Source organism: Octodon degus, unplaced genomic scaffold (genome assembly GCF_000260255.1).
Source record: "Octodon degus isolate 3935 unplaced genomic scaffold, OctDeg1.0 scaffold00064, whole genome shotgun sequence".
Lineage (NCBI taxonomy): Eukaryota > Metazoa > Chordata > Mammalia > Rodentia > Octodontidae > Octodon > Octodon degus.
In genome coordinates, this window is record NW_004524640.1 from 5,482,085 (window position 1) to 5,494,570 (window position 12,486).

Here is a 12,486-nt window from a genome sequence, read left to right on the forward strand (position 1 = left end):
AGTCTGCTGAGCTATCTTGCTGACCACAAACTACTAGTTATTAAGTCATCAAAGGTTAGTTCTCAAAGTCAGATAGAAATATGCGCTGCGGCCTAGTATGTTACAATAAGAGGAAGACATGAGTAATTTGGTATATGTGAATAGGTTCATGAGTTCCTTGCCACCTACCTACCCATTCTTTGCTGTATCAGGAGTAGTTATTGAAAACCTAAGTGTCACATTCTATGCTAAGGCATTATAGGTTAAGTAACCACAGTATGAATATCTAGAGTCAGGAACATTCTTATATATCCAAAATTTGAATTTTTGGATCAGGGATATTCAAATAGTAAAGTTTGCACAAACATTCCCAAATCCAGAAAACTCCAAAGTATCAAATACTTCTAATCCCAAACATTTCAGATAAAGGATACTTTATCTGTTTATGGTTTCTGAAGGAACTGAGTCTACTGGTAGAGAAATAGATGTAAACAGACAATTGAAATAGACTGAATTAACACTATAAGCAGGATGAAGTATAATGACATGACACAAGAGGTCAACTTTGCTTGACTAAAGAAAGACAGGGTAGGGGCTGGGGAGATGGCTCAGTGGAATAAGTGCTTCCCTGGCAAGCGCAAGGGCCTGAGTTCAATCCCTGGTTCCGCTAAAAAAAAAAAAAAAAAGGTAGCACCATTCCAGGTAGGAAGGAACAAAGAAAATGTACAAAACACATGAAAAAGCAAGATGAATACATGAAACCAAGAAGTTCAATAATAATTTCACCTGTGATATAATAGGTAAGTAGCAAGAAGTGAAAATGGACAGTCAAGCAGAGCCAAATTATACAGGGTCAAGTAAGCCATAATTATGGAACTTTTAATGCCACTGTACACCAATAATCACTGAGAGGTTTTTAAGTATGCAGGGAGAAAATTATGCTCACCGCTAGTACGACTAAGACAAATCACGCAAAGGGATATGAAGTTCTGACGCTCCTAGAAACTGCCTCATCACATCCACCTGAACCACCAGTAGCAGTGTGAAGCATCCCCTTCCGTCACACAGGCTTCAGCCCCAGCAGAATCAGGCCTCTCCGGTGAACTGCTACATCTAATAACCCAAAATCTTCTCTGGGGTCCCTGAATCCTTGAAGGGTAATAGCTACTTCTTACTGCTACTGTGTCACCTCAGTGTCCTCTTGCTTTTCAGCCTTCCAACTAATTAACAAATTCTCCTTGTTAGGTTCCACATTTTAAAATATCTACTGTGATTTGTTTTCTATACTACATTTCTGGCTTCCATAAATGTTAAAACAGAAGAGAGCTGGAGAGGAAGGGAGGGAAGGAGAGAGAGGGATGGGGGGGAAGAAGGAGGGAAGAAGGGAGGGCGGGAGCTGGGAGGGTCAGGTGGGCGGGCAATGCAGACTGAAGAGGTGTGTTATTAAACTACTAGGAGAAAGGACAGAAAGTGAACTAAGACAGCAGCAGCAGTATGGATGCAGAACAGAGATCTGAGCAATACTTAGAAGATAAAACTGGCAAAACTATGCTCATAAACTGCAACTAGGAATGCAGATGGTGCCGCCACAGCTAAAACTGTCACTAGTTGAAAAGTTTTGGATAAACTCAAGAAAAACTTGCAAAACAGATTTAGAAGATAAAGATGTTATAACTATAATCCGTAACCTGTTGAAGTCACATGCTTCTCTCCTGCAAATTACTGTTTGATGTCCAGGTAAGAATACAAGCCTGGAATGATCACAAATCAAATCTTAATAAGTACAGATGCCAACATAATTTTCATGTTTTATATATCTCTCAAGTTATTCATTACTTGGTCTTTATGTCCATTTCTTTAATCCAAGAGTGTATCTGCATCACTCAATAAAACAGGAAAGTAGAAAATAGTTTAGTAGTATCTACCACTTTTGTAGCCTTTTCTCTCTCCAAAATTAACATTTTATTTTCCTCCACTCCCAATATTAAATGCCGATTTCAAAGAACTAAAATACCACAGAGAATGAGAGTATTTCAGTCTGCTTTTAGATAAACAGAATTCAACACAACATGCTGACGCCCAGCTTCTCGTACATAACGGACATTTTTCAGTGTCAATACACAAACTCTTACCTACTCCTTGTAAACAACTTACACTTTGTATACACATATCTAATTTATTTCACTCATTTTCTACTTGTAGACATGTAAGTTATTTCCCTTTTTTAAAAAATCAGGATCGGTACTGCAATAAGAATTCCTGTATATACATTTTAATCAACTACCCAACTAAATCTTGGTATAAACTTCTGAGAAGTTACCTCATCAAAGGACATGTAGTTTAAATTTTGATATGTATTTCCAGACTGACTTCTAAAAAGTTTGTAAGAGTTTGTCTTATTAAAGCATAAAAAGTACAAATTTCTCCAGAGCTGATCTTAATAAATATGAAAGTACAAAATGTTACTGGCTGAACCTGTATTACATTAATGATTAAACATCATTTTATGTTTATGGCATTTATTTATTTGGAGACAGGCTAGCTACTTATACTTTCAGTTTGCTTCTCAATCCTATCTGAATGTTACTTTTTCCTAATTCGTATGTAAACTTACTTCCCATTAGTTGAACCAAGTTTTCCTTTGTCTTGTATCTTTGTTAAAGGCATCTTCATTTGTACACAGCCAGGTAGCTCAGTATTTTTACTGTTTAGGTTTCTTTGCTTAAACACATTAACTCTGAGATACGATCTTGCTAAACTGTCATCAAACTTGTAATCCTCCTGACTCAGCCTCCCCAAGGTGCTGGGATTACAAGCAAGACCATCATGGCATCCAGCTACCTGAGTCTTTCATACTAATTCTAGAGGTAAGGAAACTTAACAATTCACTCAGTCTCTGTCACTTAAGGCAACAGTGCAAGAACCAAGACTTAAGTTTGACATCATCACTGTGCGTGGTGGTGCACACCTGTAACTCCAGCATTTGGGAGGCTGAAGCAAAGGACTGCTGTGAGTCTGAGGAGCTTGGGCTACGATGTAAGTTCAAGGCCAGCCTGCAGTACATAGTGAGACTCTGTCTCAAAAAACCAAAATGAAACAAAAAACCTCACATTACCATCTTTATTTCAGAGCATGCAGTTTCACATTAATAATTACACATCACAGAATCAAGGTTTTTATGGTAAAAAGATATAGAGGAAAGAAAGCAAGAATAATGAACTTGTGATTTTTTAATTACAAGCTAAGTTTCCCAGTTCTGTGTTGAAGAGACCTGAAACAATATTCCAGGAGCAAAGAACACACCTCACATCCAGGTCTTGATTTCTCTACTATCCCTATTAAAAAGGAAGTAGGGCTCCTGGAGTAAACAGCTGAATGCAGGGTGGGAATAGGGAAAGAAGAGGTGAACCTGGAACCACTGTGCCAGAGAAGGTAGAGCTAAACACTGATGAGAACAGGTCAGAAGGATACACAGACCAGCTTGAGAAGGATCTCACTGGCTGTCAAAGCAAATCTGAGCATCAAAATCAGTAACTGCAATAATGAACTTCAACAAAGTGAATAAACAGTTCATGAGTCTGTGCTCATACAAACGAATACAAACAACAAACTTCTGTAAAGGTCCAGATAGTAAACAGTTTATGGTTTTGGTCTCTGTTGTGACCTCTTAACTCACTCGCTATGATGCAAAAGTAGCCTTTGACCAAATGTAAACTCATAAGCATGATTATACTCCAATAAAACTTCAATGAAAGAGGACAGCAAGCAGGATAAAAATCTTTCTCAAAACACAGAAGTTCAGAGATAAAGGATCTTAAGAAGTATAACTTATTCTCACAACAGCTAAGGGAAAATAAGAGTATGTATCCATGTGTGTATATAAATTTATACAGCCAGATAGAGACATACACACATAGATCTAGAGAAAGCCATTAAGGCAGATATTAGCTAGGAAATCTAGTTGAAGGATTAAGTCATTCATTGTACTATTTTCCTATTTTTCAACCTTAGTTCTAAAGTCTTTCAGAACATAATTGAAAAAGTTCTCTGATATTTGCTATGTCTCTCCTTAATCCTCTCAAAGCTTTATCTTTACTATTCATTTCTACTAAATTTTGTATGTTAAGATTACAATAATGTACATTTCATGATCCTAAGGACTAAAAGACAGTAAAGGTAAGACATGAAGCTATTTAATGCTCTGCTAAAGTATGAAGCCTTGGGTCACTACTTAATATACTCGTCTTCAAAATGTATCTAAGACCTGAAACCTTCATGAAGGCAGAGATCTGTCCCTCTGTTCCTCAATACATCTCCAGGGAGCATAAAGATGACATGCTACAAAGTGAGCACTGAATAACATAACATCTTCTGAACTATGGAGTTAGCCGCATTGTTAAAACCAGGACCTTAGGAAATGCCAAATCACAAAAAAAAATTTTTTCCTAAAAATTTTTCGACAGGGTATTACTGTGTAGTCAGTCCAGGCTGGTCTTGAACTCACTATGTAGCCCAGGCTGGCCTTAAACTCAAAGTGATCCTCCTGCCTCAGCCTCCTGAGGGCCACTGGGATGATTACAGGCATGTGCTACCACACCTGACCATAAAAAACCATTTTTTAACCTTTGACTTATTTCTACTATCAACTTCCACTTACACATTTCTAAAGCTTTTCATTTACAAAATTCTGAAGTAAAATATTCCTAATAAATTTTAACAATGAAGCCTAAGTAATAAGTAAATACTTAATTGACCTAACTATAGCACCTGAATTTTGGAATATTCCAAAAAGCAGATGCTTCACAGCTAATCCATAAGCCTAGAAAAATCTGCAGAATGTGCACCTTCATCGTTTCCTAAAAACACTATAACATCCTGCAAGGCTTACACTCCAAGTTAGCTCTGGAAGGGAGGCAGAGAAATTCAGAGACACCACAGGTTTTGATCTTTCTGACAAAATAAAGCCAATCAATGTTACCAATAGAAATACGCTATGTTCTATACACTACCATTTCCTTTCTTAAATATACAGAATTTACCTACTTCTTTAATAAGAAAGGCCTAACTAGTCCCCACAATAATCTTTATAGCAATAATAACTGAGTACAATTACTACTTGACTTTTTTAAAAAAACTTCAAAATAAAGCTGATGTATTTGCAAACTGATACAACTACAGGTTATCACCACAGGTCACCACAGAAAACTATCCAAATCTGCGATTTCATTGTTATGTTTCATAAAGCAAACAAGTCACCAGCAGAGGGCACTCACAAAGGGGGGAAGAGCTGGCCACAGCCTGGAAGAGAAATACGCTTACACAACTGCTGTATCTTACTTTAAAAATACAATGTTTTAATACAACAGAGACAAAGCTATCATAATGCATATTAGCTTTACAAAAGATAAAGCTTAAGCCTACATTATGTTTGGATACTAATACAAAATTTAAAGGAACAGATTTGACAACTTAAGAGATATTTAAAGCTACATGTCACACATACCAGGTCTCACTCTCAGAATCATTAACATTTTGACCTGGGTACTGTTGCGGTATGGAAGCTGCCCTGAACACCCTGAACAAGGAGGGAAGTCCAAATGCATTACTGGTCCCTACAGATGCTATCAGCAGCCCTCCTCCTCACCAAGCTGGGAAAACCAAAATATCCCCAATAATGAACATTTTCTCTACTGGGAAAAGGCACCGGCCCATGCCTCACTGATATTGATATAAAAAACAGAAGAATAACAGTGTATAAGGTAAGTTGGCTTTTCTTATACTGCTCTTCTATATTGGTTTAACATTAGACTTCCTCAGTATAATCTAAAAACTTTATTCTGCAAGTAGAATTCTGCATTAACATGAAAACACAAAGTAGAGAAATTGATAAGCCTTAAATACCACCTAGGCCAACACATGATGAAACAAATGAATCCAGTTATGAATTCACGTCTCCTTATTAAATAACTGTTTCATCAAAGGGCATAATATAGTACTTGAACTGTATTATGAAGACCACCTTAACAAAAGTATACAGATTTCATGAGAACTAGAGCTGAGAAAATTACTTCTTGCTCTATTTTTATGAGCATTTTTTATGTGTGATGCTCAATATATATTTGCTAATTACTTAATCTCTACAACTACCTATTTTTTTTAAGACAATTGTTTTCTTACACTAAGTTCTACCTGGGAAAATTGATTTTAAGGACTATGTCTTCATAACCTGTTATCTCTATAATATAAAAACATTTCTAGCCAACTTGCTATGAGTTTGTAATAGTCTTACATCACTAACAAGTTATGTCATTACTTTTTGAAACACTTTAGTGGACTTCATTGAAGACAAAATCTTCAGAAGTCTGAGTGACTCACACAAGCATATCACTGATTCTACATATGCTCTATTTCTTACAATTAATTCTTTTTTTTTATTATTGTTTTTGAAATAGGGCCCAGTTTGTAACCCATGCTGGCCTAGCAGTGATCCTTCTGCTTCAAATTCCTGAATGCTGAGACTAGAGGAACACACCACCACGCCTGGCCATGCCTAATTCTCGACTCTATCTCTGCCATTATGTTGCCATCAGAAGGCCAAATTCAAATTTCAGTATATTAACAAATCTTAATTATTGTTTACATTAGTATTTTCTTAGTGCAAATGCTAAATCACTAGAAAATAGGTATTACTTAGGTTAAACTTCTACAGCTTTCTTTCCACAGAAAGAAGACAGAATCCCACTGTGTAGTCCAGGTAGGCCGTTAGGTCATCAGGCTCCTCCCCTAGCTTCCAACTGCTGGGGTCACAAGTGTAGGGCATCAAGGGAAACTATCCATTTTATTTTAATGCAGGAAAAATGATGAGAATTCCAAATATGAAATGCCTATGGCCATTCAATTTTTCTCTCTGATCACATCATTTGCCAATCAGAACCTAACAGCAGCAGTGAATTTTTACAGTAAGTGTTGTCACGTTTCATCCACCAAGTCTATTAAATTCTCTTGCCTTTCTTTTAGCTGAACACCACCATGAATGAAGGTGTGTCAGTTTCCTCAGACTCACTATAACTTGGGGTTAAGTGATAATTTCAGACACTTGTCCCCAGAAGGCTAAACTACATGAGAGAATGTCAGTCTTAAAACTGACAGGTAAATAGTGCTTCCCAGATTCAACTGTATATTTGCAAAAATCATAATCACAGTTACGAGTGTAAGTTTATAAACATTTTCTACTTTCCCCATAAACAAGGGCTCACCTACTGGCCTTATTTATTCAGGATTTATATTGCATTTTAACAACTTCGAGAAAGAACGCTCCTAGTGTGTTTCATCACATTCATGCATTCACGACCTCATGATACACACATTCGTACAGCACTCCTGACCTCTGATAAGAAACAGAGCATAATGGAATTTCTCAGATATTCAGGGAAGATGAAGGGCTACTCTACTGAATATTCTATTCTTCCAAATCCCAAGAAAATTTACATGTTTAACCTGCATTCTGCTAAAAATTCTCTTTACACCTGATTTAAATGGTAGGCATATGCCAAGTATGTTTGATTTTGGAATACACATTGAAAGGGGTGAATTACTTCTTCTCAAACAAAAAACCAAACCTGTACTATAGCACATTATTGTCTCAATTAAATTTGGTACACAGAGTCTTACACAGGAGGCTGCTTTTTACTAGATTGTCCTTGTACTAATGCAAATTCTTGCCTGTTTAAGTCAAAAATTTCCAAATAAGCATTATTTCTCCATTTCTTGGTACTTCCCAAAATACCTGCCGTTTCCTTAGGATGGTAATCTATCCAATCCATGAAGTTCTAAGATGCATAAACACTCTCCCAAGGCCTCAGAACACTCATCATGCCTTAGAATCAACTCAGAGCAAAGTGTTTCTTCCAACTTTGAACAGATCTGAACTGGTAATTTCAACTTGCTCTAGATTCCACAGCTTGGGACTTAAGAGAAAAATCTGAGAAATTCTTCAAGACAGATTTTTAGAACTGGTACATTAGAATAAAAATAAAAGCTACAGATTAGTTTAGCACAACCTGGAGGAAAGATGCCTAAAAAATAACCTAAGAATATAAGTGTATTTCATAGTAAAGGAGATATATTTCTACCCTCACTAATGATAAATTTAACATGAAGATTTGGATTATTCATAAAACATGTTAATAATAACCTTCCAAAAACAAGCTAACAAGACATTTAACGAATTTCTTGCAGTTCTTTAGGATTAAATAAATCCTTATCAGCTTGGGATAATTGTAGTCAAGTGCTGCCAAATACAGTATGAAATATACCCGACTTAGCAACGTCTCTTGCAGAACTTTATGGTACCAATTTGCTACTGGCTTTTTTCACCTTGCTAATTTTCATGAAACTAACACTCTGAAAATAATACAGCTTACTTATCAAACTGTTATTTAAAAGAAAAAAATATATTTTCTTTAGTAAATTAAAAAAGGGTCATACAATAAGGGTAAGGATTAATTGTAGTATTTTTATATAGTCACATCTTTGGCAAAGAATGAGCTTTTAAAAATGTATCAGGTAACTGCAGGTTCTCCATTACTTTCAAGTTAAAGAGAAATATTAATTAAGCTTAAACAATGACAATCATCAAATAATTACACTTTACCGGTACATTCAATCTAACTTCTATACATGACATCAAAATTCAAAGAAAACTACACAAATGAAAGCTACAGTCAAAGGAATGATTTTTAGGTACAAATAAGATGAAAATTAACATTTTCACCCCTCCCAAAACTTCCATGCACTATTCCAATTCAAATATACACATACATCATTAAAAGTGAGCCTCACAGACCTTTGCACTCTCCTGAAAGAAGGCTCCTCTCTCTAGGGCTACTGTAACTTCAGTTCGTCTTGAAACCCAAGCACATTTCTGATAACTCAGTACCTTCCCCTAGGAATTACTCAGTCCAAAGAACTCAGGAAAGTGATCAGAGAAACCTTTTCTGGCACCAAAGAAGGGTTGTGCACAAATAAAATGTGTATTAAAACAAGATTTACCTCAATTGTAGGATCATATTCATCCACAAAGTGATTCTGAATTAGCTGTATCGTCAAGGCACTCTTGCCTACGCCACCAGCTCCAACTACCACAAGTTTATATTCAGTCATTTTCAGCAGGCCTTATAACAAAAATAAGGAAAATGTTACTAAATTACAACATGTACCACACATGAGGTTAATATACTATCAAATACTCTTACGAATGCCTTTAGCACAAATTCACCTTTACTTGGAAAATTGTAAGGTACACTAAAATTCAGTGATGAAAACTTCAGCTGATTATAATGAATTATACTTCATTTACAAACTCCCTCATCAATATTTAAGAAAAATACGTTGCTCTATCTACTAGCTTTGTGCAGTAACTAATGGCTCTCACAGGGACACACCATGACTTCCTCAGTACAGGAGTCTCCCACAGTGCTCTACACCCTACAGACACACCCGCACTACTTGCTGACAGCTACGACCACTCCTATCCTTGCAGTATCCCTAGCTGATCCTAGCTTCCAACAATTAGAAGTAGATGTTCTAAAAGTACCTTTGTTGGAGCTAGTATGAACATTTTTTTCATTTTTCTCTGAGACAGGGTCTATGTATTTAGGCTGGCCTTGAACTCACTATGTAGCTCCAATCAAACCTTAAATATGAAGCAACCCTTTTCTGAGCCTCCTAAGTGCTGGAGTTATAAGCAGGGTGCCACCATGCCTGACTGGAAAACTTTTTAAAAACATCATCATAGTTCTGGATAGGTAGCAAGAATTACATGAGATTTCTAGGATTAAAGTTGGACTGCATCAAAGAGAAATAAAATGCCTCCCGAGAAAAACAAAGGTAAAAACTCAGAAAACCAAGAATTTTAGACAAACTATTCAGCATAAGTGATCTGGTCACCAGTCACAATACATACTTGCATATTAGTGCTGCTAAACAGCGGTCTGTGCAAGGAAAACAAAATTTAGAAATAAATACTATTTTTAGTATGACAAAATTCTGAAGATGTAAGTGTGCATTTCTGAGTAATCCAACTAACTTACTTCCGGTGCATCATTTCTCAACAGGTGCAATCAATACAACTTCTACTGTTGACGATCACAAGATAGAGAAGAAGAACGTCTGACAGTTTTTAGTCAGCTACTTAAACTTTTCAAAACTAAAATAAATATGTTTAATTTTATTCCTTTTCCTCATGGAACATATAATTACAAATAAAGAGAAATGCAGAAAAAAATGACACACCCACTCATGTGGAATACAAGTAGTTTTAGATGTAAACACACAAAGCGACCTGTTTATTGAAGACTGAGAATTATCTAAATAGGCACCAAGAGAAAAGTAAAGAGAATTTGTCCCAGTGCACTAACCTCACCTTACTTCTGAGCTTCCTCAGAAACAGGACTACAGACTGGAAGACTGTTGCCTCACAGCCCTGCAGGACCACTCTGTCCCCTGCTCAGCCCGGGCCACCCTCACTGTTGTTTCTCTAGGGCTGCGATGAAGCCCGCTGAGTGGGGATCTTACCCTTCAGTATGTTTTACCCCAAATATAGGCCACAGCAAATGGGGATAAGGAGAATGGAGAGATGAAAAGAATCACATAAAAATATGTCCTTCAACTCCCTGCAGGCGTTATTCCCTCTCCCCACTTCTCCACCCCTCCAAAGAAAAGTCTGAAAAGTTGTAACCGCAATTCAGGAACCTCTTTTGGAGTTCTGAACGGTCAAAATTGTTTCGTAATAGTATTAAGATGTTCTTTAGCCTTTTCACTACCCTTTCACAAGTGTCTAGTAGAGTTATTCAGACTGTGATCACAATAGATTGAATGCAGATGTCTCCTATTAAAGCACATAATTAAACAGATTTGTTAAAAGTGTGAAACAATGCCACCCTTCTAATTTCTAGCTCGCTTTTGGAAAAGTTACTTTTCATTAAAAAATGTATTCGCACTATCAAATAACAGACTTATTATTTCTACTTCTAAATGAAAAAATGCAGTTTTAAAGTTCTTTTTTTCTAATATGGTAAATACGGCTAAACCCCCCCAAAACAAATCAAACATTTTTGAGACCGTCAGTACTTTTTAAGAATGTAAAGGAGTTCTCTAGTGCACAAGGTTCCCTGTAGACAAAGACTGCACTGGAGCTGAGTGGTACATGCAGGTGTAATCAGAGACTCATACCTTCTGGTCTACTTATTTATGCAACGTTTGTTGCTGGGGGAAAATAATTCTTGCATCAGGTTTTTAAAACCATGTAATATTTAAGTCCATTCGAAGGAACTGGGTTCTAAAGGAGCTTCACTGAAGATTACAGAGCAGAAAGGGTTACCCTCACCAATAGTTAGGAAAGGTAGTAAGGAGTACATACAACTGGGACTAGAACCCAACAATTTGGTTAAGGGGCGAGGTATTCACTTTTATTATAAACCTGAATTACCGTTTAACACCCCTTTACGTCAAATACGTTTGTGGATGGCTACAGTCTCAAAGTAAACACACCGGGATCACGCATATCTGATCTCTACACTATTACATGCAGGAGCCAGCATTTCAGGCCTTCATCACTTAAAAGTGACCCCATTCATCTGGGTAATTCTGAGACGACTATTACCAACAGACATTTTTCCTCGGTGATGTTTAGATGATTTTCCATGACAAACATAACATATACACTGTGTGACAACTAGAAAACGCCATTGTGGTTTTTAATCCCTTGCTTTCCTGTACATGGGCTTAGAAAGACTGGCGTATGACTTCGCCTGGAACATGCACAGGTCTAAGAGCATTTATTTCATACAGTTAGTAGTCTGGTGGCTACAATTAACTCCTTTTTAAAGTCAATTTAAAAACACTATGTAAGTACTGTTTTAGGACAGGGAACAAATCTGTAAGGACGAACGTAATATAGAAGAGACAGAAGAAAGGACCAGAAAAGGCAAATTAAACTTCAGACCATTATAACCACTGCTGTCTGCACTGGACTGGGGGGGGGGGGGAGCCCTGCCTTTGCTCTTTGGGTTTTGCTTCCTGTGCTTTAACTTGACAAAACAAAACAGACCTTCTGGGATTAACTTTTTCCTTTTCACTGCAGGTCGCAGGCTTTACGTGCAGGGTGTTGGCCACCTGTTCTTCCACCACCATCTCTACCTCCACCTCCTCCTTTGTGGCCACAGCAATGTCACAGCTCGCGCAGGGGGGGAGGGGAGCCGTCAGGAACTCGGCGGCAGATGCATCTTTACCCCCAAACACAATAACCTCCAACGGTGGTCTCGGGGCGCGCTCGGACGCCGGCCCCCGACGCGACCTCCGCTCGGACCCGCGCGGCCCCCTCCGCCCCGGGCAGGACCGCGGTCCGCCCGGCCTGCGCTCCGGGGAGAAGTTTCCACCCGCTCCAGGGATGCTGGATGCGGCGGCGAAGGCAGCGGCCGGGCGCCGGCGGGAGGCGAGGTGCGGGAG

At 37.8% G+C, this 12,486-nt stretch overlaps 1 protein-coding gene across 3 annotated transcripts in view; it reads right to left on the reverse strand.

Annotated features, from left to right (window-relative positions):
* Kras (KRAS proto-oncogene, GTPase) overlaps positions 1 to 9,148 on the reverse strand; it is a 31,266-nt gene extending 22,118 nt beyond the window's left edge. For all 3 annotated transcript variants that reach the window (XM_004634564.3, XM_004634562.3, XM_004634563.3), the window contains exon 1: positions 9,031 to 9,148. In XM_004634564.3, coding sequence (XP_004634621.1) covers positions 9,031 to 9,141 — 111 coding nt within the window. In that variant the 5' untranslated portion in view covers positions 9,142 to 9,148. The remainder of the gene's footprint in view (positions 1 to 9,030) is intronic.
* Between the last annotated feature and the right edge of the window lie 3,338 nt (positions 9,149 to 12,486).